The sequence below is a fragment of the Megascapheus bottae genome, chromosome X, assembly GCF_031878675.1.
Source record: "Megascapheus bottae isolate mThoBot1 chromosome X, mThoBot2.hap1, whole genome shotgun sequence".
NCBI classification, from domain to species: Eukaryota; Metazoa; Chordata; class Mammalia; order Rodentia; family Geomyidae; genus Megascapheus; species Megascapheus bottae.
The window spans coordinates 4,287,136-4,314,809 of record NC_143547.1 but is presented as its reverse complement, the minus strand read 5'-3'; the positions used below and the strand labels follow the sequence as shown (position 1 = coordinate 4,314,809).

The following is a 27,674-nucleotide window of genomic DNA, read 5'->3' as shown; positions in this document are numbered from 1 at the left end:
GACACAGGAAGGATGGTGGCTCTAACTACTGCTCTTAACATTACAGGGAAGGTACCAGGACAATCAGAAAGTGAAAGCAATTGGAAAACCAAGTTTGTCTTTATTTGCGTAGGGCCTAACTGTATACCTAAAGAAAACCCAAGAGCATCAATGATAGAACCAACCCAAACAAGAAAGTATTTCACTAGAAAAGTAGAATATAAAGTCGGCACACATGGAGTGAGTGAGTAGCAAGTGGTCAAGTACTTGCCTAGCATGTACAAGACCCCGAGTTTAATCTCCAGCACCACAACAAAAACAAAGCTTATTTAGGGCACCAGGGCTCAAACCTATAACCCTCGTTATTCGAGAGACTGAGATCTGAGGACAGAAGTTCAAATTCAACTCAGGCAGGAAAGTTGGTGAGATTCTTATCTCCAATTAAGCATCAAAAAGACAGAAGTTTGGAGCTATGGCTTTAGATTGGTAGCCATGAGTACAAAAGCTCAGGGACAGCACCCAGGCTCTGAGTTCAAATATCAGGACAAACACAAAACAAAAAGCCTATTTAACAATGACTTCATTTTCAGAAGCAATAAAAGCAAGTTGATATGTTCAACTATATATACAACATTTTTTCCTGGCTCAAACCAAAAATATGAAATGCCATTAACTATATCAAAATATAAGGGAGAAACTGAGGGAAAATAGAAAATACTAACAAATTTATACCTCAGATGACGTATTAGTATCTTTAATTAAGAAAGTAACTGTTAAAATGTGATAGGAAAAGGAGAATTATGGGGTTTTTTGAAAGATAGGGACATGGATTAAAATAGGTAGAAATCAGCCGGGTGTGGTGGCTCACACCTGTAATCCTAGCTACTCAGGAAGCTGAGATCTGAGGATCGCAGATCAAAGCCAGCCAGGGCAAAACAAAGCCTAGAGACTCTTATCTCCAGTTAATCACTAGAAAATGGGAAGTGAGGGCTGTGGCTCAAGGATAGGGCGGTAACCTTGAGCTGAAGAGCTCAGGTACAACACCCAGGCCCAGAGTTCAAGCCACATGGCCCTCTCGCTCCCCCCAAAAAGGCAGAAATCTTTTTTTCAGGGCTTTTCTAATTTGGATGCATAATTATTTAAACTGCTTGGTGTGTGTGTACGTGTATGAAGCCTGAGGTAGAAGGGGAGTATCAAACATAGTGGAGTCTTATACTTACCTAGTCTCTCTCACTAGTTCTATGAGGACAGTGGGCACTTTGCAGATAATCCCCTGCAACAGCAGTGCCATGTCTTCTCCGTCAGATAGCCTTAGCTTCTACCTGCATTGGACACTGTCTTTCAGTGTTTGGAAGGCCTGAGCGGTGATGATGGGATCTTTTCTGTTTCCTTTGTTCTCTACATGTGGTTAAAAACTTCCATCACACATTTTCTCCATGAGGAATCTATAGTTCCATGGTTAAGAACAGGGGGGCCCTGACATTAACTAGACTGCCTCTTGTTAGTTGTGTGACCTTTGGCAAGACACTTAGCCTTCCTAGGCTTCTCCTGTTACTTCTTGTGATGATAGTAGGACATAACTTCCTCACTGTGTGCTTCTTGATGAAACCATGAGCTACTGTTTCTAGATTTTTCTCGAGTGTGCTGGGCATAATTCATTCAGTAAATGATTGCCATGTGCATAGGTCGAAGGCAGGGGCCAAGGAACGTTTCTACCTCTTCTTAGAAGGACCTTTCCCTCACAAAAGCGTCAAATCTGTGGGGATGCAGTAACTGCCATAGGCGTACTGGGACCCTTTCGGAACACACAGGGCCATACTTGCCTCATGCCAGCAGCTGTACATGATCTGATAGATGGTGTCTGATGCCAGTTGTGGCCGGTATAGTCTGTGGCCTTGGGAGACCTTTACAACCACTTGTGAGTTTTCATACAAGTCATAGGGCTGCTTCCCCAGGCTGAACACCTCCCACATCAGGATCCCTGCACAACCAAGGGGTAGCCAATGGACAGAAAAAGAAAAAGTCAGTCTTAGAAGTTCCAGGGGGTAGTCAAATGCCCCAGAGTTCATGCCTATGATCTTAACTACTCAGGAGGCTGAGATGTAAGTATCTTGGTTTAAAGTCAGCCCGGGCAGAAAAATGTGTGAAACTCACCCTCGATTAACCACCAAAAGCATGTGGAGGTGTAGCTCAAGTGGTAGAGCAGTAGGCTTGAGTGAAAAGGACAAGCAAGATTGTGAGGGAAGGAAAAAAAGATGATAAGAAGGTAGATAAAGATGGATAGAAGGAAGAAAGGAAGGAGGAGGAGGAGGAAAAAAGGAAGAAGAAAATAGGAGTAAAAAGAAAGAGAAAAAAGAGAAGGAAGAAGGAGGAGGAAGAGAAAGAGAGGGAGAAAAAGGAAGAAGAAAAGAAGAAGAGCAAGGAGGAGAAGAAGGAAGATCAACAAGGAGGAAGAAAAGAAGAGAAAGGAAGGAGGAGGAGGAAGAGAAGAGGAAGAAGGAAGAAGAAAAGAAGAGGAAGGAAGAAGCAGAAGAGGAAGAATAAAGAGAAGATGATGAGAAAGAGATGACAATGACAAGATGATGAAGGAGGAGGAGGTGGAGGAAGGGGAGGAGAAGAGGGAGTAGGCGGAGGAAAAGTTCCAGGGTTTGTGGGGTGTAAATCTTAGCTTCAGAAGAAAATGGATCTGCACCCTTACATCGGGAGCCCCAGGTTTCTTTCCTGGCTCGTCTAAGAATGGTATTACCGTGTCTGTGGGACATTTGTGGGTGACAAGGGCAACCACAGCGTTCACTTGGGTTGCTCTAGGTCAGCAGCTGGGACTTCGTTTTACCACCCAGTGCCAACATCGTGTATCATAAGCCTGGCTTCTCACACTCAAGAATGATGACGTGTTCCCTCTTTCTTACTCTTTGCTTTGGCAATCATGAACAATAGCATTGTGGAGGCTAATTCCCTTTCTGTGGAAATGCAAAGGTAAAGCCATTTCTGACTTTCCCCTTTTATCTATTGCCTCAGCGGTTCATTATCTTCTCTGGATATTCTACCCCCTTAGGAATTGGATAAAAGCCACTGGATCTCCCTTTTGGAGAGTGATTATATGGGGTGCCTGTGCTTGGTGTTTGATTTTTAGGCCCCTCAAAGCTTCTGCAGGGGGTTGTGGACTCTGGGATAAGGAACTCTTGAGTTGTGGTCAAGAGTCACATCTGGGACGGTCAGATATGGCCGTTGATGCTGAGTTCTGCTATGTACGGACTGAGTGAATTCCTTAACGTCTCTCACTTTCAGGTTACCTGATTATAAAAGGGCATTTGTACCTCCTGAACGTGCCATGGGGATTAAGTAAGGCACAACTTGTATTTCTCTTGAAAGAGTGCCAGAGGCAACAGTGGTGGGTGAGGAGAGCAGAGGGCAATCGGGCAAACATTGTCCAAGTACATTCTTTGCATGCATGCCAATAGCATCATAAAACCCACTGAAAATTGTAAAAATAAATGGACTGGAATGGGGAAGGGAGAAACAAAGAATAATAGGGTTCTTTTGATCAAAGCACATCATATACGTGAGTGGAAAGATCACAACGAAACCTCTTTGTGCAATTAAGTTACATGAAAAAATGTTTAGAGTGCCAGGATGTTTTAAGTGTTGCTGGAATGGTGCTGTTCTGTACAAGGAAAGAGAATTTCAATAAGCACATTTCCAATCTTGGACAATCTGAAATATTTACAAGGAAGAAAACTATTCCAGAATCATAACTTTAAATATTCTCTGATTTTAGGTTTACATATTTTAGACGAAAATAGTTATAATAGCAAAGCAATCATACTTGCTGGCCTTCTGTTTGCTAGGTAGGAGCTGTCTCCTCTGGACCATGCCTCTAGCCCTTACAATAAAACAATGTTACAAGTTCTGTGACTCCGTTAGATTTTCTTTTCTTTTTTTTTTCTTTTTTTTTAGAAAACAACCACCTAAATCAATGTTTTCATACTATCTCCTCAGAAGGCTGTGCACTTATTCCAAGCTTAACATATTCCTGTTTGAAATAACCATAGTTGGGTTGTTTGGGAATTGCCTTCAGAGCTCCTTTAATACCTTCATTGGAGATAAATTGTACATGAATGGCTTGATTGTAAACAGCAGGAAAACACCTGGAACTAGGCCCTGTTGCATAAGATGAAGAATCAAGTTGGGTAATACTGTTATTTCATCAAAAGAAATTGTAACTATTGAATGAGAGCACTGGGGTTTAAAAATATCATTCTTTAGATCTACCAACTGATAGATGAATATTAAGAGTAACTTTTAAAACAGCTTAAGAAAAGCCAGGGGCTGGTGGCTCGTGCTTGTAATCCTAGCTACTCAGGAGGCTGAGATTTGAGGATCTTGGTTTGAATCCATCCTGGGCAAAAAAAGTCCCTGTAAGATTCTTATTAACCACTTAAAAACCAGAAGTGGTGCTGTGGCTCAAGTGGTAGAGCACTAGCCTTGAGCACAAAGAGGCTCAGGGACAGTGCCCACACCCTAAGTTTAAGCCCCACAACCAACTTAGACAACGAGGTATAAAATTTAATTTATGCAAAATGACATCAGTTGGTCACCAAAATGTTATATTTTGAATTTCCTTTACTGTGCCCATTTGTTTTTACAATGAATGATGTGCTTTTCCAAAAAATAGCCATTTTTAAAACCTGTTTTGCGTAGAAAAATAAATGGCTAACTAAATTTTCCTTTTTTTCAGTAGTCTTGCAGTTTTCAAGCAGTAAATCAAATTGTACTTATAAATTTAGACAAGCATGAAATAAGTATCTGTCATTTTTAATATACTTTCTATGTTACTAATTTGAATTACTTATGCTGGATCCATCAGACAGTGATTGAAAATAGTCTTGAAAGTTTCATCATATAAAAACTAAAATTCTGCAGACCTACAATATAAGAATTATTTCTTTTTTTCATGCTGTGAATCAAAGTAACCTTTTCTCTTTATAAAATGATCATCCCAATTTCTTCTTATAGTTACAGAAAGCTGACTAACAAAGAGATTATAAAATGTAGTGGGGGACTGGACAAACTGGCTCACATTTATAATTCTTGCTACTTGGGAATTAGAGGTAATAGCTCATGGTCCAAGGCTGTCTCTGGCTAAAATGTGAGACCCTACTTGAAAGAATAAAGTAGAAAAGGGCTGGAGTGCAACTCAAAAAGTAGAGTGCTTTTGCTGAATTTAAGTTGCAGTATGTCAAAACAAAGTATGAATTCATATTTCATGCGTATATTAGGAACACCCAAACAACTGGTCCATTCAGAAAGGAATGACTCTAAGAGTTGGTTTATACTGAAATTAATAACTTAATTTCCAGTCCTTCAGATTTTTTTTAAAAATTCAAGTAAATGTAGATTTAGTTCTCAAAAAAAAATCTGGGCACTGGTGGCTCATGCCTATAATCCTAGCTATTTCAGAGGCTGAGTCCTGAGGATCAGGGTTTGAGCTCAGCCCAGGCAGAAAAGTCCCTGTGAAACTCTTATCTCCAATCAACCACTCAGAAAAGCCAAAAGTATCTCTGTGGCTCAAGAGGTAGAGCGCTAGCCTTGCATAAAGAGGCCCAAGGACAGTGTCCAGGCCATGAGTTCAAGCCTCAAGACCAGCAATGAACAAACAAACAAACAAAAACCACCTGAGGATGAGGGTGGTAGTGCACAATTCTAGTTCTAGCCTTGGGAGGCAGAGGCAAGAGGATCAAGAGTTCAGGATGAGCCTAGACCATAGTACAGTAAAAATATTGTTTTATGGCTGGGAGTACTTGCCTAGCATGCACAAAGCCCTGAGTTTGATTTCTTGGTACCATATACACAGACAAAGATGGAAGTGACACTGTGGCTCAAGTGGTAGAGTACTAGCCTTGAGCAAAAAGCATCCAAGGACAGTGCCCAGGCCCTGAGTTCAAGCCCCAGGACTGGAGAAAAAAAATATTGTTTTTTCTTCATTGGAAAAGTTTGAATATTGTGAGAAAATGCTAGCAGGGTATAAATTACATCATGAGTGTAAGACATTCTAACATTTGACTGAAGAAAGTAAATAATTTTTATTTATACAAGAATTATAATTTTATAAATGTTCAAGATCCTTTTCGAAATGGATGGTATTGATCAAGATGCATTTAACTCATTACCTGACATATGGAATTGAAATTTCTTTGTCCATCTACTTAATAATAAAACAAAAAAAACCCACTGGATCTTTCTGCTCTTGTGGTTTCCTGTTGTGGAAGCTAGGTTATGAAACAATGCTGGGACCTGTGTGGTCATTTCCTTACCGAATGCCCATACGTCTGACTTGCTGCTGTATTTGAAGTAATGAAACACCTCTGGAGCTGACCACTTGACTGGAAACTTTGTCCCTACTGAGCTGACATACTGGTCATCAAGAACGTATCTGTAGGGGAAGCATTGACACAGACGGTAAGCTACATGGCAATGCAGAAATGCTGGCTCTTATTGCCACCGTTGGCGGTATGGGCTGAGGAGGCACATAGAGCCATCCAGAGTTTCAGCAAACTGCTTTTGTTTTCTGGATCTTTTGCTCTCTTCGCATTGTGTGAGATTCACCATAAATTGCTTAGAATTTCTAAGCATTTAGGAAAAGTAATTGATAACTGGGTATAAGTGACTCACATCTGTAATCAAAGCTACTCAGGAGGCAGAGATCTGTATACCAGCCAGCCCAGGAAGGAAAAATCTATGAGACTGTTATTTTCAATTTACTACCAAAGAGACAGAAGAAGAGCTGTGGCTCAAGTGGAAGAGCATGAGCCTTGGGTGAACTAGAGGATAGTTTCCAGGCTCTGAGTTTAAGCCTCCCTATTAGCCTAGGGAAACAAAAGATACACACTTTCTTGTATGTTAGTATTATTTTTTTTGTGTGGTGCTTGGCATGGAATCCAGGGCCTAGCATGTGTTAGGCAAATGTTCTACTACGGGGTCTGGTGCTTTTTGATTGGTATTTTCTATATTTGTAATGTAGGCCAAATTGTGTTTCTGTTGAACTGAGATTTGCTTTCATTTTTGCTTTAATAGCAAATAATGAACATTTTCTCAGGCAGTTCTATTTTCTCCTACAGCATTATGTTTAATGACGAATATTTCCCATTATGGACTAACATATTTTATGTCATCATCTAACATATTTCTAATCTGCTGTTATAAATTAGGATGAAAGATATCTTAGGACATAATAAGGCAGTAACAATAAAGATGTTCACTAATTTCAAAGATGTTCACGAAAACATTATTTAAAGCAATAATAAAAGGGAAGCAATGCCCAAAGTCACTATATTAAGGAGTAAATACATACAGTACTAAGCAACTATTAGAACTGAGATAGTTGTATGTTCACCAAAAGAAAAGGCTGTTTATGGTGTATGGTTATATGTAAAAAGAAGTATGTCTAATGAAAATCCATTTTCGGGGAAGCAAACAGTAAGGGTATGTATACGTGTGTGTGTGTATGTGTGTGTGTGTGTGTGTGTGTGTGTGTATGTCATGTATATAATTGGGTACAAGAAAATACATTCATTTATTCTTAGTACTGAAAATGATGGGAAGGAGTTTGGGGAAAATTCTCCTTTTTACCTTATGAACTACTGCTACATGTGTACATTATTTATATAAGTAAATAGGGAGAGAACACCACATATTCATCTACACTACAAAAATAACCACAAAAAAGGAAAATGATCGAAATAAAAATTGTAAATAGGAAAACTGCACACCCAAATGTGTGAGAGATCTCTATTATAATATGTTGTCAGTCATAGGGTTTAAACTCAGATTCTGGGTGCTGCTTCTGAGCTCTTCTTGCTCAAAGCTCTGCACTTCCTATAATTTTCTTTAAACAGGAAAAACAAATTGCCTGGGAAGATTATTGACTGACCTTGTCATTCCAAAGTCAGAGACTTTCACAGAGAGATCACTGTCCACCAAGCAATTCCGAGCAGCCTTTGGAGACAAAACAAAATCATCAAGCAGTAAAAGTGACCGAGAATCTCCCGAAATTACAGTCAGACATTTCCCCCTTTCTTTCAGCACAATTCTCAGCAAAATCCAAGGATGCCTAGCACGCTATCTGCTCTGATGTTGTCTCTTGAAAAATTCTAAAGTTTTCTAAATGAAAAGGGTTCCCATCAATCTTTTCACCCAAACATCCATTCTTGTCAGAGACTCTGACAGATTATACTTGAAGAACAGAAGAGATGGAGAAAGCCCAGAGGTTCTCTGTCTATCATTAGGCACTGAATACTGGCAGATGATTTGTGAGTAGAAATGCTGTCCTAGTGGTTTATGGAATGTACCTGCCTAATGTGTGTGACATATTTGCTGTTCAACACAAGCAAATCTCTCCAGACAGATCCCAATAAATGTCACATGTAAAACTGCCTCCACCATACGACACCCGGAACACACACACATATCATTTCCTTCCTCTTTTTTTTGGTTATTTTCAGTTATTGTACCAAATGATTAACACTGAGCCCTTCCCAAAGTAACTGTCCATTTACTTTAATAAATTTTGGATTAACACAAAATGGGCCAAAGTTTTTCCTTTCCATCCATTTGTCAACCCACCTCCCAGCTAACTCTGTCCATCTTGATGAATGATTTTCCTCTTCCAGTTCTTTTCGTAATTCAAATATTTTGCTCTCAAATTGGGATTTGTATCATACAAGTGTCCTGCACTTACACAAGTTACAAATGAGTAAATGAAAGTAAAGGTGCCAGCCTTGCCCCGTCCTTCTATTGGTCTGATCCCTGTACACAGGAAGTGAGGGTCACTTCTTTCCTTTTCCTTGAACTTTCAATGTTGCATCTTACCAAGTCCCGGTGTATGAACTGGTGACTCTCCAAGAAAGCCATGCCTTCACAGACATCATAACACATTTCTAAAAGCTGGGAGGGTTCTAGTCCTTTTCCATGACTCTTCAGGTAATTAAGTAAGCAGCCATTGGTTATATATTCAGTCACTATGTATATGGGGTATTTCTTGGAACACACTCCATAGAATTTAACCAGTTTGGGGTGGTCGAGTTTCCTGGAAAGAACAAGGTTTTCAAAGTTTGGTACTGCGCACTCCATTTTTGAGATATCCTGAAAAGAAAGGAGTTGTGGATTTGCAGCTATTTTGGTTTGGTTTAATTTCTACCTTCTATTTAAACAGAGAAAGAGAGCAGAAAGGTTAGGGTCTTATGTTGGGAAAATAATACCTTTTGGAAGTAAAATAAAGAAATAAATCAAGCAACCAACCCCGGAAGTAGGAATTTAGTAGTGTGTGGATAATGGGTTCACCTTTGCTACAGAGAAACAGGTAGCATCAGTGTAAAAAAATATGTCAAAATAAGGAAGAGGTAAGTAGAATGAAAACAGTTGCCATTTTATGGAAATGAGGTTAGAAGCTATTTTTTTCTTTCTATCTTGCAATATGACATTTACATTATTTCAAAAATAAATCTATGTTGTGCAGTACTGCTCTCTTCAAAAGTTCCCTGTGGAATATCATTTTGTGGGAGCACGGTGTCAGTGGAGTACCCCACCCAACAGACTTTGGTTTGATATTCACTTTGGATTTAACATGCTCTCATCATGGTACAGTTTGACAGTTTTGTCCATGATTAGGTGACTTTGCTAATGACTTTTTTATGGTAAAAGTTGGTGTACAGAGGGGTTGCAGTTACATACATAAGGGAATCAGTACATTTCTTTTGAAACCATGTTATAGTTAATGACCATTGAAGATTCTTTATAAATACCAGCTCTGTGATAATAAAAAAGGATGCTTTAATATTATGCCTAAGACTAACAGGTTATCCCATATAGCTAAGAGAAATTTTGCCAAAATGTTCCTGTCCTGGAAAAGAATGACAACAAGGATCCCCACACCCATTTTTTGGATAGTCCAGAGAAGGGTATAATCAGATAAGTAATTTGCAGATGCCAGCATAAAACAAAAGCAATGCAAGAATCTTAGTGTTAAAACAATTAGGTTCATCTCTCGTAAGTTTCTTATGAGAACCCAACAAGTTACTACTAATGCAGTGCTTGCAAGAATGTTTCATGAGTAAAAAAAGTTTGAAAATGCTTCACAGCTACAACAATTCTCTAAATGAAGCCCTGCTATGACACTACTTTTCACACTATACTGACAGTCTCTCTCTTTCTCTCCCTCTCCCTCCCCCTCTCTCTTTCACACACACACACACACACACACACACACACACACACACACACACACACACACACACACACACTGACCAGAAGAAGGAGAACTATGAGAACTAAACACATACATGGAGAGGGGGGCGGGACGGAAACCCTGTGTCCACATCACACTGAGTCCTCTTCCATGGCCTCTACATATCCCTCTTGGGTTTATTCCCTTCAAGGCTAAATCATGATATCTAATAGAAACAATCATTGGACAGTTGTTTGTGGGAGACATGGAGGAAACTTGAATCCAAACTGCACCTCATTACCTGGGAACTCCTTGGTACAGGATGATGCTCTGCTGGGAAGAGAAGGGGCACAGGGGACTGTGGAGGACCACAGGCTGGAGGCTGGTTTCTCAATAGAGCTGTGAGAATTGTAAATCTGAATATGGCTTTTGGGGTCATTATCAGGTTGTGATTGTCAAAGTAGGAACATAAAATTACTTTTATTTAGTGATTTCGTTCCTAAATGTACAACTTCTTAATACCTATAATATATGGTCTCTTGATCCAGGTCTTGCATATGTTATATATGCACACACACACGGGATGTGGTCAGTTCTTTAGGTGTCTACATTCACACAGTGAGGCCAAAGGAGAATATGCATAGGAGTGGTTGACAAAGGCTCAATAGCTTTGTGCATCTGATTGTGCAAAATAACATGTTATGTAATGAACTCCAAGAAAAGGAAACAAGAGACATTTTTAGTTGTCATTGCCATTGTTTTTGTCTTCTTTTCCTTTTGCCTTGTTTGTTAGTTTGTATTTGGGAGGATAAGGGAAGGAACATAAAAGGTGGAGCCTGTGTGAACAAATACAACCGTGGTACTCACTAAACACTATGTAGAAAATAAATTGAATATCTTGTAAGTGGGGATGGGAGGGAAAAACAGGGAGCGGGCAATATAAAGGGAGACATGGTTTACAAGATGACTGGGAGGGGTAGGGGAGGAAAATGGGAACAAAAACATGAGAAGGGGTATCAGTATGGGAGAAGTAATGCACCTACTACCTGACAAATGTAACTGTACCCCTTCTATACATTACCCTGACAATACAAAATTTAAAAAAGAATTGTACTCATTACTCATTACCTGATTCATGTTACTGTAACCCTTCTGTATATCAACTCTACAATAACAATTAGAAAAATGTTTTATAAAAAATGCTTGGGGGGCCTGGAGTTTGGCCTAGTGGTTAAAGTGCTTGCCTAGCATCCACGAAGACCCGAGTTTGATTCCTTGATACCACATATATAGAAAAAGCTGGAAGTGGTGCTGAGGCTCAAGTGGTAGAGTTCTAGCCTTGAGAAAGTCCAATGACAGTGCTCAGGCCCTGAGCTCAAGCCCAGGACTGGCAAAAAAAATGCTTGGATCAGAACTATCAGTAGTAATGTTCTCGCTTGATTAGATTCAAACTGCCATTCCTCAGAACTTACATCATGGTTTGGGCTTCCTGAAAGAATTCATCTTCAGACATGGAGCCCTCCTTGATCATCTTAACGGCAACATCATACTGTCCCTTCCACTTGCCCAGCTGGACCACTCCAAACTGGCCACTTCCCAGTTCCTTCAATAGGCTGATTTCTTCTCTTTTCAGTTCCCAGATTCCTAGTAAGGTAAAGCATCCACTGTCACAGATGATGAGAGAAAGTTTCAGTGTTAACTGCTTCTCAAGTCAATGTGCTTTGCACAGTGACTGTATGAAGAATAACACAACCATGTATTTTCATTTAATAACTTCAAAAATCATCAATGAGGAAGTAGAGGCATGACTCAAGCCTCAATACTGGCACACAAAAACAAACAAACAAAAAGAATCAATGTTGTGGTCTTATGACTATATAAACCCAGGAGATACTTCTCTCAAAGCAGTCCCAGTTTATCAACAAGACCAGAGTGAAACGCATGGCCATCCAGAGGCATTTCAGAGAAAGGCTATGTGAAAATATGCTCAGGGCAAATACAGGACAAATAGAAGTTGGTGAAATACTGTTAGATTCCTTTACAAATAAATGAAGCCATGATCTAGGTGGATGTTATTCTCTTAAATGCACAAAGTTTGAGAGGTTGTTCCACTGACCAGGCATGGAATCAAGGAAAAAGGAAGACTGGGCAAAAAGGTGTCAGAGGTTAATGGTAGGATCTAATAAGTCAATCATGTTTTTAAAATAATGGGGTAGATTGGAGAATTAGGCATACATAAACATTTTAGAAATGATTATATTCATATACATACATATGATATTTTTTGTCGGTCCTGGGGCTTGAACTCAGGGCCACTGTACTGTCTCTGAGTTTCCTTTTCCTCAAGGCTAGTACTCTACCACTTTGAGCTACAGCAACACTTCCAGTTTTCTGGTGGTTAAATGGAGATAAGAATCTCATAGACTTTCCTATCTGCACTTGCTTTGAACCACCATCTGCAGGTCTCAGCCTCCTGTATAGCTAGGGTAATAGGTATGAGCCACCAGTAATACTCAGTTAAATAAATAAATAAATAAATATATATATATATATATATATACACACACACACACATATGCACTAAAAATGGTGAGACATGGCATTTAAGAGCCCAAAGATGTGTCCATACCACTTCCCAGGGACACAGAGACTGGAACCTTGTTGGCCTTGGTTGACACGGGATGGCGGAGTCGTGTGATCATGCCTGAAATGGAATCAAGATGCTATTAGCACATCACTTGTCATCTCACATCACACTATTATAGCTTTGTCCATTCTCTCTCCAGAGCAGCTGAAAAGGCAGAGTTTCAGATGCTTTGATGCAGAAAGCAAAGCCATTTAGATTATATATCTGTCCTGTAGTTGTGTTACTTTGATTGGCATGTCTAATTTGGTCTATGCAAAATGAAAATCAAGATTAAATCACTTGATTCCCTAGGTCCCTGTAACCCTAGCCACTGAGGAGGCTGAAATCTGGAGGATCACAGTTTGAAGCCAGTTCAAAAGTTCTAGTTCCAAAAAAGAACCAACAGACTGAAAGTCTGGTAGAGCACCAGCCATGAACAAGCAAGATGAATGTGAGGCCACGATTTCAAACCCCAGTACCAACACACACAAAAAGAAAAGAAGAAAGAAATGAATAACTCGTTTTCTACTTTCCTGTTTGCCATATAACTAAAAACATCAAGAGCCTTAGTAGTATCAAGAAAACTGATAGTTATAGACAAGTACCCAGAAATGAATTACTACAATAAGCTACCTGCTGAATTGTGCTGATGGTAGTGAATGAGCTCCGGAATTGAATCAAAACAGTAGTTTTCTGCCAGGTAGAGTTTATTTTCAGCATTGGTGTGCACATGGTAATGTTTGACAGTTCCTTTTTTATCACTGGTAAGAACAAAGATTAGAATATTTTAATAAGCAATTGAAACATGATCAAACAATTGGCTAAACAGTCATTTGGGAAACGAATACTAAAATGTTTTCACAAATGATTGAAACTTGATCAAAATAATTGTTTCCATAATTATTTGTGCTGTATCTACAAACTTTGGAGAGAAAACTCAGGGAAGGTTTCTCAGTCCTGTCATCTGGTGTTTTGCTGGAAGTCGCTATGACAGACAGTAGTTATGGACCGTAGCTCAGCTCTGAGCTCAGCATACATTTAGGGCATACACAAAATCTATGCTTAATCAACTTCCAACTTTTCCACTCCTCCTTCCTTGGCAAGTCTAACATAGAATTTTCTTTTCATGATTGCAGGCATCAATGTCTTGTAGTCATTTGTGTTTGAACAAATAAGCTCTCTTTTAGGTTAATAATAGATATACAAATGAGGAAGGCAGATGTGGTTAGGTGATGGGCATTCTCATGCAGCACACAGGTGCAAGGCTCTTTTAGGAATAGACAAAGTGGGTGGGCGTGTCTTTTGATGACTCACATGAAATTGTACCTTTTCTATAGAAAATGGTTCTTTTTACCCCCTACTTGTAGGAATTGGGTAAACTGCTCCACATTGATTTATGCTAATCAGGAAGTTAGAATCTGATTCTTTTAGATATTTTTTACCATTTTAAAAATTATCTGTATTTGCACAAGGAGTTTCACTTCAACCTGGTATTAAAGTTGAATATGGTATGGTGATCAAGAACAGGGCTTTGAGCATGATTCATGCCTGTAATCCTGGCTAGTTAGGAGGCTGCAAACTGGAGGACTGAAGCCTATTAGGGCACAAAAGACCTGTAAAATCCAATTAGCCAGCAAAAAGCTGGGCTGGAGGAGTGGGTCATGTGATAGAGAGACAACCAAGCAAAAATGAGGCAATGAGTTTAAGCTCCTGAACCAGAAATTAAAAAAAAAAAAGAATTGGGCTTTGAGTACATTTCTACTACTTTCTATCAACTTCTTTCCGTTATAATAAAGATTGTATAAGAATATGTGTATTTGTGTATATTTTTGTGTGTATGTGCGCGTATGCACACGTATAGATAGTATAGTGGAATGACTCCTTACAGCAGCATCAACAAAATCCTTGCTATTATATTATTAAGAGCAACAGCAATAGTTATTGCTATTATTTTATTAAGTGCTTACTATGTGCCAGGCAGTATTCTGATCCAACATACATATTAATTCATTTCATTCATAGAACACAATAAAGTAATTTTTTGCCAGTCCTGGGTCTTGAACTGAGGGCCTTGGCCCTGTTCTTGGACACTTTTTACTCAAAGCTAGTGCTCTGATACTTAAGCCACAGCTCCACTTCTGGCTTTTTCTGTGTATGTGGTACTGAGGAATCGAAGGCAAGGCTTTGTGCATGCCAGGCGAGCACTCTTCCACTAGGTTATACTCCCAGCTCCATAATAAGTATTATGTCTCCATTTTAAATGTCATGAAGCTCTGAAATGATAGAGCCAGCTTGCAAATCTATAAGGCTCCCTTGCAAATGTTTCCTTTGTATCTGTAGGCCGGACTGGAGGGGAATAACCTATGAATGTTACTAAATGCCAACTGAGATGTGTTACGGTTTGTTCTCTTTACCATTCTCCTCTTGAAAGTAAAGGAGATAAAAGAAAAGCACCTCCAAATAGCCACATTCCATTTGATCCCAAACTCCAGACTATAAAGTTGGTGTCTTATCTCAAAATGACTAAGTGACCAGCATATTCATAAAATATAGAGGGAAGGATAAAAGAAAGACATCCACGTTACACTTACTTTACAGCCTTACTAAATAAGGACACCGTGTACATTCCCACCTGGCTGGAATTTCTAACCATAAATGCTCCTTCTTTTCCCTGAAAAGGAAGGTGGTTTTCATTAGTTTTTGAAAATTGGTTTTCATGTAGGCAATGTGAAAAGAAACAATTTAGATTCAGTCTAAAAGTCATGGAGGGAATTCTACATAGCCAACAGACAAGATAAAATAATGGCATTCAGGCTGGGAGTTTGGCCTAGTGGTAGAGTGCTTGCCTAGCATGCACAAAGACCTGGGGTTGATTCCTTGGTACCACATACATAGCAAAAAGCCAGAAGTGGTGCTGAGGCTCAAGTGGTAGAGTGCTAGCCTTGAGAAAGTCCAAGAACAGTGCTCAGGCCCTGAGCCCAAGCCCAGGACTGGCAAAAAAAAAATAATGGCATTCGCAGGGAAGTGGATGAATCTAGAGAGAATCATGTTGAGTGAGACAAGTCAAGACCTAAGGAGCAAAAGGCGCATGGTATCCTTAATATGTGGCTATTAAATCCAAAGAGTACAAGAGCGAGAACTCAATAACTGCGTACCCAAAGCTATGGACATGGTAATGGAAATACAAACATAACTATATAGATATAAAAACCTATGACTAAAAAAAAAGTCACGGAGGGCTTAGTTTATCCCATAGTAGGCACAAAAAGGTGCCTGTGGTTTATTTATTCTCCCTTTCTCATCCAGTTTTTCTTTCCTTCTTTCCTTCCTTCCTCCCTGCTTCCTTCCTTCCTTCCTTCCTTCCTTCCTTCCTTCCTTCCTTCCTTCCTTCCTTCCTTTTTTCCCTCCATTTCCATCCTTCCTCCTTTCTCTTCTCCTTCTTTTCCTCCTCTCTCTCCCTCTCCCTCTTGTCCTCCCTTCTTCGCTTTCTCTTTCCCTTTTTCCCTCTCCCTCTCTCTATCAGTGTCTTTTTTTTCCCCATATGGAAGATAAAACCCCAAGGTCTTGCAGATCTTGCATATGTTAGGTAAGTGCTGTACCACAAAGCTCTGTCCCCAGCCCATTCCATATCTCTATAGATCTGGTGTGTGTATTTCAACTTTTCCTCTCCAGGTAATTTTTTCTTTCTGATAATTATCTGTCATCCATTTATTAAAGTTTAAGGTTCCTATGTTTATAAATTCAGAACATTTCCTCATGTTTATGTTCTTGAAAGATATTTAGAAAATCAAAAATATAAAAAGAAATCATTTGTTAAGGTTCTGCACTCATTTTTTTTTCTCAATGACTTGTTCTAGTTCGATCCAGATTCAGAAAGAGCATGGCTACTCTTTCCATATGACCTTTAGATTGTGGGTGTAACAAAATGCAACCAAGTCATCTCATTCTCCTTAGCACTTCTCAGAGAAATGGCTCTCAAAGAAATCATTGGCTTGTTAAGTGTTTTATGTAGGTTGAACTATGTCAAAAAACCTTTTTGTTATGGTTAAAAATGTCTGCTTTTGGTCTAACATTCAGGAACAAAAATCAGATAAGTGTATTCCCTTATGCATGTCAAGCTCAGATTTTTGGTTCTAAAAGCAGTGACAGAATAGAGGTACATGGCTACATTGACAACTTGTAATAAATCCTCTTTCTTGGGCTGGGGAAGTAGTGCAGAGGGAGAGTACATGCTTATTAGACACCAAGCCTTGGGTTCCAATCCTTAGCATAGCAAAAATACAACAAAATAAATCATCCATCTTAATTGTGGCACTGGGTAGTTTCCTCTCACACTGATTGGCGGGACATATGACATGCTGTGATCAAGGGACATTAGCAAATGTCAAAATGGTCTCCTTTGACCATTGTCAATCTGTGAGGTGGCCTAAATTACTAACATAGCGTGGCTGCTTGCATTATTCTTGAACTGTGCTCTTGGTTAATGAGTTAGCCAAACGTAGCCACATGAGTAAGCCTGAGCATCACATGTAATTGTCCCAGCTGACTCACAGAATTGCAAGGCATCGTATATCTTATTCCAAGTCACTAAACTTGAGGATGATGTAGTAATAAATAAGTGACACAGAACTGGATGGCCATGAGGGACCCTAATAACTCAAACGTTGGACAATTAACACCATGACAAATTGATTGGATAATTAGCAATATTGTTTCTTTAAAAGTTCCATCCAGGGAAAGAGATTCTTTGGCTGTGACTATGGCTTAGTGGTGGGGTGCAGCATAGCATGGAAGGGTGAGGAAAGAGAAAGAGTAAGAAACTTTATGAAAGAAGATTATTTACCTTTTGTCTCAGTAACTGCTCAGATTGTGACCTGGAGATGTTACCTGCAAACCAGCTGAAAAAGAATTCTGGGTTTGAGAAACAGTAATTTTATAATTGCATAACTATGCATTTATACTTTTAATCCATCAAATAAAGTATTGGCCTAAATCAGAGGTTTTTTTCTTTTGCCAGTCCTGGGCTTGAGCTTAGGGCCTGAGCACTGTCCTTGGACTTTCTCAAGGCTAGAGCTCTAACACTTGAGCCTCAGCACCACTTCCGGCTTTTTTCTATATATGTGGTACCGAGGAATCGAACCCGGGTCTTCATGCATGCTAGGCAAGCACTTTAACCACTAGGCCAAACTCCCGGCCCCTAAATCAGAGGTTTTTAAAACTGAGTGTTCCTAAGAATTGCCTGAGGATATATATGTTTAATACAAGTTTTTGAGTCGCTATCAGCTAATTCTGCTTCTGGGCCAGGGCCTGCAGATGTCAAGATTTAAGTGGGTTGGTATTTAGGAACCTCTGGCTTTTTTTCTAGCTGATATATGTTATTCTACAGTTCACTATTTCAAATGAGGGTTTTAAAAGTAGTACTACCTAGTCCAAATATTACTTAGGAAATAGGATCTGGGATGTATATCTATGTGGAACAGAAGAAAAAGAGATGATCTGAAATAAGAAGAGAGGGGTACAGAGGTCCAGAATGTTCCAATTTATTCCAGATGTCCAGTGCATTATTTCCCTTGTCTAACATATCCAAATTTGGGATCTAAATGATAAGGTTTTTCTCAAGAATAGGAATCTTTCAACATAGATGTTACCATCTTCCAAGGTCTTACTGTGATACCTTGAAAAATTACTGCATCATAACTAACTTCCTCCAAACTTTAACTCAATGTTAATAAGAGCTTTCAAATGTTACCCTAATGAGAGGCATGCAGGCAATAAATCACGGGCAAGATTATCATAAAGCAGTTCTATGAATATGAAGTGAAATGAAGAGAAACTGAATATTGAATGAATTCAATGAATATATACAGCTAATTTCCATAGTCCACATTGGTGGACTATCTGCAGTTCACTGCCACCTGTCATTCAGATGAATAGCTCCAAACCTCACAAGAGTTAACATACTCATGAGAATGTCTGAGTCATCTATCTTTAGGACATTGCCAATGTCTTTGGAGAACAAAATAGAATCATCTATGTACAGTAGAGGAGCACAGAGGACTTTAAATACTCACTCATAATCATCCAGGTTTTCCTCGTCTTCAGAGGAACTTGACTCAGGAAGCCCCCTGAAGAGAGTTGAGAAACAATATGAAATTTAAAAAAAATCCCAATGTCTAGTGGTAAAATACAACAATCTTACCCTTGTTTTATCCACCTAAATAAAATCAAGAATGCTCGTTTTCCCCTTTTTTACCTTGAGAGATTTCAGGAAAATCAAATGACAGTTGCCCCAAAAGTTGGGTTTATTCTCAGTATAATGAGAAAATGGCTCTTAAATATAGAGGGCCCCAGGAACTGGATGTTCCTTGATTCTTTAAAAAGAGCTCATGCAATGCATGAAAATCCCATCAGGGGTAGCTAAAGTATAAAGTGAAACATGTTTGGGGCTGTATACAGAGATAGTTTTAGGGAAGAGTTATTTAACACCAAGTTGCTTTCCTTCCTGCTGAAGAAGTCTGAGCCTTCTATGTTACCACATCAAAGTATGTCATAAGTGATAGCTAGGAAAAATCACTGTGAGGAACATTGTAATCCACAATCAATCAATCCAAAGAGGCAAGCTATAGGAACATTCTTGGTGTATATTTGCTGTACATGTAAAACCTAGTTGCAAAATTATTGTCAATTTGGTTCATTAAAAAGAATCCTAGATATAAAGTAATATCAGGATTTCACTTACCATGATATCTTTGAAGGGATGTGATTTACAATGTTTCTTTCCATTGGGTTACTACCTGCTACATTTTCAGTGCTACAAATAAAAAGAGTTCATAAATTTATGAATGTATTTACTCATAAATATTAAATAACAAAAGTAATTTGGTTCAGTAATTTAGTGATATCTTATCTTTAACATTTAGATGTCCACATTTTGACTTCATTAGAGCTCATCACTATTCCTAATGAAACAGAATTGCTAATGCTGCCTCAGCATGGTCCCAAACAATTGCAAACTCAGATTCATGCACAGTCTTCACTAGCTCTGCATAGATTGGCAGGTAGATATGCAAGTGTTCTGTCTTACATTTATTTTTAAAATAGCTTCTTTTCCTTTCTTGTGTGACTATCGCTAAAATCTTCAAATCTTGAACCTTGCACTCCATGTAGACACACAATGACTAGCAGGATTTGCATCATCCTTGGCCAACTGTCTATCCAACTAGACTTTAAGCACATAAGGAAGTGTCTTACTTCCAAAGTCCACAGGCTGTTTTATCTGGAATATAGAGCCTATTTCCTGTTTGCCTACATAGCCCAGGAAAACCGCAGTTCATGGGAACACACACACTCCTTTTGGCAAGGAAGTGCTCCTATGGCTCCATTTCAAGAAATGCCCAGAGAAAGCCCCCAAAAATGCCTGGTCTCCTGGAATAGCCTTTTGGCCTTCTCTCTTCAGAAGAGAAGTCTTTTTATATTTATCTATTTTTATTATTGAGCTAATATATAGAGGGGTTTTAGTTACGTTCACCAGATATTAGGTGCATTACTTCTCACACATTGATATCCCTTCTTATGCTTTTATCCCCATTTCCCTCCCCCCAACCCCTCCCAATCATCTTGTTTTCCCCCCTTCCCTTTGAAAACTCTTATTTAAAAAGACTTCACCAGTTATTTAGCCTTTCAGGCTTTTTATTTGTTTGTTTATTTATTTTTGTGCCAGTCCTGGGGCTTGAACTCAGGACTAGTGCTCAAGACTAGTGCTCCACCACTTGTGCCACAGCTCCACTTCTGACTTTTTTGGTGTTCAATTGGCAATAACAATCTCATAGACTTTCCTATCTAGGCTGGCTTTGAACTGTGATTCTCAGATCTCAGCTTCCTGAGTAGCTAAGATAACAGGTATGAGTCATGAGCCTGGTAAGCCTTTTATTTAAGAGCTCATGGAGACTGGCCCTCAATAGTGTATCATGTTTACCCATTTATCCACATAATAGACTACTTTATAAACATTGAAAAGAAGTAGGTAGGTTGTACAACAATGTGATTGTAATACTACTGAATTTTACATTTAAAATAATTAAGATGGAAAATGCAATACCTATTTTTACCATAATATAAAATTTAACAAAAAATTGAACCTGGTCTGACCTCCTGTATTCAAATGAGAAACCTGTCAAAGATATCAAGTGATGGGATGGGAGTTTGGCCTAGTGGTAGAGTGCTTGCCTTGCATGCACAAAGACCCCGGTTCGATTCCTTGGTACCACATATATAGAAAAAAAGCCAGAAGTGATGCTGTGGCTCATGTGGTAGAGCTCTAGCCTTGAGAAAGTCCAAGGACAGTGCTCAGGCCCTGAGTTATAGCTCCAGGATTGGCAAAAAAAAAGAGGTCAAGTGAAAAGAACAAAGAGCCAAGAAGATTGAGTAGTAATGAAAGCACACTGAATAGTCTACAATATTTGCATGTTTTTAATGGGAACATGAGTACTTTAGTAATCAGAAAAGTAATGGAAATTGTAAAGTATCCCCAAAGAAGGAATTAAAAACAACAATGCTGATAAAACGTTCATCTAATGGATGAATAAGGATCATGCCTAGTTAAAAAAAAAGTCTAATTCAGTGAAGACTATGTGGCAGTTCACCTACAGATGCTATACATGCTATACCGCTTACAGCATGAAGGGAGTGATGGATCGATTGTACAAATAACTAGCTTTCTGAAGTTCTGGGACACAATCCAGGTCCAGGACTAAACTTAAGGGAGCACAAAAATCTCAGGGTGTGTCGAAAGCTCAGTAACCAAGATAAGCTGTTCTTTATGAATTTTTTTTAAATTAAGATTAATGCAAAGAGCGCTTGATAAATAAAATATCACCATTTGAAATATAGCTTCTGGGAGTCTATGAATTGGCATCTCTACAACAAGCACATGTGAAATCAAGACATTTTCCTAGTTTTTCAGAAACTGGTCATTGCCAATGGCTCACTGAGCTTCCTCTCAGGAAAGAGACTGGCCACACAGGCAACATGATAGTCTCCTTGGCTCTGGACTTAGTGTTCATCTCCTGCTATATGTTCTCATCCATCATATCCAGTATGAAAACGTCATATTGAAACCTATTATTTTTGTATAATTAATATACTCTGATAAATATTTTAAAACAAAAGGAACCAAATAACCAACTAGCTAAAGAAACAGAAAACAAAAAGAAGGCCAAGCTTTCAGTAAATAAATGCAACTATCCCCTTGGGCACCCGATACACATGATTCTAGCCAAATGGAAGGGACCATCACCGCTTCTTATAGCAGAAAAGAATCTGGAAGAATGCATTTACCTTCTTTCCAGCTCCACAATGCCTTGTGGTTGGATCATTGGTATAGTAAAGCATTTGTTTTAGATAAAAGTAATGAAGATGGACAAAATAAAGAAATATTGAGTTCTCACTCTTGTACTGTTTGGATCTAATAGCCACATATTAAGGATACCATGTGACTTTTGTTCCTTTGGTCTTGACTTGTCTCACTCAACATGATTCGCTCTAGATTCATCCACTTCCCTGCGAATGCCATTATTTAATACTTGTTTGTTAAAATCGTCATTTGAAATATAATGTAAAAACCAATGCTAAAAATTCTTTAACAAAAAAAGAATAAAGAAATAAGAGGGCAAACAAGGAAAGAAAAGATATATTTTGAGTCAAAGAGATACTGTGCAGTTACTGTAGGGAGGATGACACGGGGGTGAGAATGGCAGACAGTGACAGACCATGTGACAGGGAAGTCTAAGGCAGTAATTCATGAACAGCAGGTATGTGAGCATTTCTACATGACCATCCTGCAGTTGAATTCCACCTTGACTGAGTATCATATATATGGGGCAGACGCAACATCAGACTCAATAAATAGGCACACTGAATATACTGCCTTCAAGGAGTTTTAAATTCTGGCCTGAGTGGGGACTAGAAAGTTTGGAAAGTCTAATCAAGTAAGGCTAACCTACATTCTTTCATATAAAGGATAGATTTTACAGAATCTATATTCTGGAATGTGCAGGTAATGCTGGTGAAGGAATGAGGCACCTAAGTATTATTCAGAACATTAGATGGAACAGTCTATATGGAATGTGTATGCGGCTCAATGCCAGAAAGGCCATTTGCTGCCCCTCCCCGATATTTAGCTTAATTATTTAACAATTTCCAAGGGGATAATCCTATGAAAACTACCTGTTATATCAACAGCTTTAAGGTTGGGGCCCACAGCAGTGGAGTTATTCTATTCTTCATGCTTGGATTGGAAGTTGAGGTTTACCTTTTCAGTTTTCGTACTTGCCACCAGTCAGGGCAATCTTCCCTTGGAATATAACGTATGTTGACATCTGACTGGAAACCAGAGCTTCTCTTTAAGTCGCTGTCACTCTGTGATAGCATGGCACTTGAAGATGGTGCATTCATGTGAAGAATAGGAACCGCCCGTGGAATCTTCAGCTTTGAAGGATAAGAGATTTAAGTATATTACAGTGAGAGACAGATTCAGAGACTGCAAATGGACAACTGAAGCATATAGTCTTAACTAGACAAAAAAAGTAGAAAAGAAAGAAAAAAAGGAAGGAAAAGTGGCAATAGTAAGGATTTGCAAGGCTTTCCAAGCACATGCAATCACTTTTGCTGATTGTGGTGTCAAAACTACATTGGAAAATCATTTGTAAAAGAACTAAAAGTTGTATATATATATATATTTTTCATGACTCTGAAATTATATGAGCAGATGCTCAACAGTGAAACCTAAAGTTGTGTGAAATAATGTTCAGAGAAGAATCATTTGCATTAGATAAAATTGGAACAATCCAAGTATTTTTAAGAAGATAAAATAATAAATATAGTGTAGTTGCAGCAAAGTGAGTAATAGCTGCCCAAAGATGGTCCTGTCCCAATTCTCAGAACCTGCCACCTGACTTTACACATAATGATCACATTAAGACATCTGAAATGGGAAGATAATTCTGGATTAAAGAGGGGGCATGAGGATAGAAGCATAGGTCGAAGAGTGGAGAGGCTGCCTCCCTTCTGACTCTGAAAGTAAGGGAGGGGACCAGGAGCCAGTGATCGTAGGCAGCCTTCAGAAGCTGGACAAAGCAAGGAAATAGATTCCCCCTAAAGCCCATAGGAGAAATACAGCTGTACTGACCCATTTTAGATTTCTGTGTTTAGAACTATCAGAGGATAAATTTATGCCTCTTTAAGCCAGCACATTTGTGGCAATTTGTTAGAACAATGATAAAATAATACAGTGGTGAATTCATATAATAGAATTCTATGAATAATAAAACTAAACCAGGACTATATATTAAAATCTAAGTATCTTATAAGCTAAACACAGAAGACAGGGAATACATGGCTATATTCTAGTTATATAAAGGTCAAGAGAAGGGATACAACTGATGATGTTCTAAGACATGCTATAAATTATTCTTGGCAGGAGACAGTGACTGGAAGAGACGATGATGGTGCCCCTGGGGTGCTGCCATATTCGATTCCTTAATCTGAGTCTGTCTTACATAGATGGGTTTAGTTTGTGAGAAATTTTCAAGATGAACACAAGATTTCTAAGTGTATACTGTATTTTATTAGAAATTCATTTTGCATGTAAGCATGCTCTAAATATATTTTTCCACATTGTGTTTTATATTTAGGATTTCATTATTTAGAGTCGAGGTATTCCACATTCTGGAAATGTGGGTTATATAAGATAAATGCATTGGAATGTTCCTTACAGGGAACTTTGCACAGAATGGCTAGTAAGCTGATTTTTATTTCCATCATCTACATAATCAGTTCTCTATGGGGTGCTCTTGTTCTAACAAAACAAAGGGAAATATGCTTTTTAAGATACCTGCTCTGATTTCATTTGGGCAGTTGATAATCAAAACAAGCTTAGGAACCTTTGGTCACTGATTGGTTTGAGTGATTATTTTCAAAACATTTCCTAAAAATTCCCTGCTGGAAATGAGATGTAATGGATTCTAGCTCCTAAATTATCCTTTGCATATAGATTTGTTCAAAGCAAACTTTTTGGGAGTTCATAAATCTAAGTGTAGAATTATGTGTTCTGTACTAATTGTTTCAAGTGATGTAATCATGACCACAGTATAGGTCTGACAAACTTCTGTCACCCCAATAAAACCTCATTTCTATTCTGGCCCCAGGCAACCACTTATTAAGTATCTGTCTCTCTAGATTTTCTAATCTAGACATCATTATTAGGGCCAGAAAGTGGTATATTTGTGTATGTATATAGGGTGTGTGTATATGTGTGTGTATATTGTGTGTCTATGTGTGCTGGAGATAAAATCCAGGGCCTTTGTATTCTAGACAAGTTGTCTACCACTGAGCTGCATGTCTAACTCAAGGGCTCTCATTTTAAACTTTGGGACTGGAATGAGTATCAAAACCCAAAGAACAATGTGACTAATAGCAAAGTAAAAAGTGAGCCATCAGAATTGTTTCTTAGGGTTCTCATAACAAGTTACCACACATTTAGTAGGAAGGAAAAAATACAAAATCAATGATTCCTAGTGGCCATACTCTTTTTAAAGACTCGATTTAATTTTAATTCCTTGTTTCTTCTGCTTTCTGGTGGGTGTAGAGACTGCAGCTTGTAGGATCATAACTCCACGCCCTGCTGAGGTCTTTACACGATCCTCTTTTCTGTGTATCTCTGTGTCCTCTCCTTCTCTAACAAGAATACCAGTCTTTAGATTTAGGGTCTGATCTCATCATATATGATTTTATTTTCATCTTTAGCTATAAATTATGTCTACAAAAATCCGTTTCCAAATAAATTCAAAGTTTCTTTTTTTCGTGTGGTTCATCATAGGGCTTGAACTTGTGATCTGGGCACTGTCCCTGAGCTCTTCAGGTCAAGACTAGTACTCTACAACTTGGAGCCACAAGTCTACTTCCAGTTTTCTAGTGGTTAATTGGAGATAGTTGTCTCATGTACTTTCCTGCCCTGGCTGGCTTCAAACCACAATCCTCAGATCTCACAGGCGTGAGCCACCAGTGACTGGCCTGAAGTCAAGTTTTTTTATTCTTTGTGAATATGAAATTTGGGATGCTATTCAATCTATTATTAGTGGATTCTTTTCTCCTTCATGATGGTTCACAAAAATAAGGTTTTTTATTTAGAGAGAAGAAAGAATGAGTGTGGCTGAAAAAATAGTACATAAGATATCATAGACTAAAACTGGGTGTACATGGAAAGGTCCCATTACTTTCAGATGTGCCTTCAGAAAACCATTCAAGTGTTTCCTAACATTTGAGGAGGTGGACACCTACCTGCCTGGAAAGCCTAAAAGCAGGATGCTTTAGCTCTAAATTGAACCAAGTTGAGCCAAGATAGTACAAAATACTAGGAGAATAAGCTGCTTATAGAAGAGTTAGCAAGAACAGTTAAAAGTTTTGTCTTCCTACAGAATAACTCTACGCTTAGGAAAGAGTTGGCTAGGAGCCATCTTAAAGGAACTGCACAAGATGGGTAAATTGACTCAGTGGAAATTTTGAGGGCTGAAAAATCCCTAGAGCTAATTGTTAATGCCTCACTCTTCTGGGAAACTCACACAATTCTCATATCAGATACCCACTGGAAAACTCATCCACATGCCACCATTACCAAATCAAGGACCAGCTATGCATGATCATCTCTTTATATACTTTATATGCTTCTTATATACTTTATTCCTTCATTCTCATCATGAAAGAGTAAGCAATCCCAGTTTCTTCAGGACATCTACCCTTAAGCAGGCTGCCAGCTGATATAGACCCAACAAAGGTAAACGAAAGAAGTTGTAACATAAACTATTTAGTCATACAATTATAACACTGGATAGGACAATGTTGAGGTTATTCTTATGTCTATTAGTTACTGAGGACATTTTTACCACCTGAGAATGACTGGGAAACTGTACAATCTACTTAAGACTTTTTCTGGAGACAAAAAAAAGAAATTTCACCAAGTGGCTTTGAAGAAATAATGGAGTTAAAAAGTTAAAAAAATGACTGTCCCTAGCTAGTAAATTAATTAGGAAGCCTACAGAATGGGAGAAGATGTTCACCAACCATACCATGGACAAAGGCCTCATATCTAAAATATATCAACAGCTCAAACAATTGAGCTCCAAAACTAATCTCCAAAGTAACAACCATCCCATTAAAAGATGGGCCAAAGACTTAAAGAGAGTCTTCTCTGAAGAAGAAATAAAAAATGGCCTAGAGACACATGAAGAAATGCTCAACATCTCTGGTCATAAAAGAAATGCAAATCAAAACAACTCTTAAAATTCCACCTCACTCCAGTTAGAATGGCCAGGATCAAGAAATCTAATAACAACAAATGCTGGAGGGGATGTGGCCAGGAAGGATCACTACTACACTGTTGGTGGGAGTGCAAACTCGTTCAACCACTATGGAAAGCAGTATGGCAGTTCCTCAAAAGACTAAACATAGAGCTTCCCTATGACACAGCAATTCCACTGCTAGGCATTTACCCAATTGTCCAGAAACAAGGACATACTAAAACCACTAGCACAATGATGTTCATTGCAGCACTATTTACCATAGCAAAGATATGGAACCAACCCAGATGTCCCTCAGTTGATGAGTGGATCAACAAGATGTGGTATTTGTACACAATGGAATTCTATGCTGCTGTCAGAAAGAATGACATCGCCCCATTTGTTAGGAAATGGAAAGACAGAAAAAATCATATTAAGTGAAGTAAGTCAGACTCAAAGGGACATAGGCTCAATGGTTTCCCTCATTTGTCATAATCAGTAGAAACCTTGGGCTCTC

The 27,674-nt window shown here is 38.7% G+C and overlaps 1 protein-coding gene across 1 annotated transcript in view; it reads right to left on the bottom strand.

Moving 5' to 3' along the window:
• Positions 1–27,674, bottom strand: part of Bmx (BMX non-receptor tyrosine kinase) — a 48,564-nt gene that overhangs the window by 2,888 nt on the left and 18,002 nt on the right. Inside the window, exons 7-18 of the mRNA XM_090327208.1 lie at positions 23,137–23,312; positions 19,567–19,638; positions 18,899–18,952; positions 17,671–17,725; positions 15,419–15,498; positions 13,461–13,588; positions 12,831–12,905; positions 11,674–11,845; positions 8,848–9,064; positions 7,910–7,974; positions 6,294–6,412; positions 1,803–1,960 (exon numbers count right to left, since the gene is read on the bottom strand). Coding sequence (XP_090183334.1) covers positions 1,803–1,960; positions 6,294–6,412; positions 7,910–7,974; positions 8,848–9,064; positions 11,674–11,845; positions 12,831–12,905; positions 13,461–13,588; positions 15,419–15,498; positions 17,671–17,725; positions 18,899–18,952; positions 19,567–19,638; positions 23,137–23,312 — 1,371 coding nt within the window. The remainder of the gene's footprint in view (positions 1–1,802; positions 1,961–6,293; positions 6,413–7,909; positions 7,975–8,847; positions 9,065–11,673; positions 11,846–12,830; positions 12,906–13,460; positions 13,589–15,418; positions 15,499–17,670; positions 17,726–18,898; positions 18,953–19,566; positions 19,639–23,136; positions 23,313–27,674) is intronic.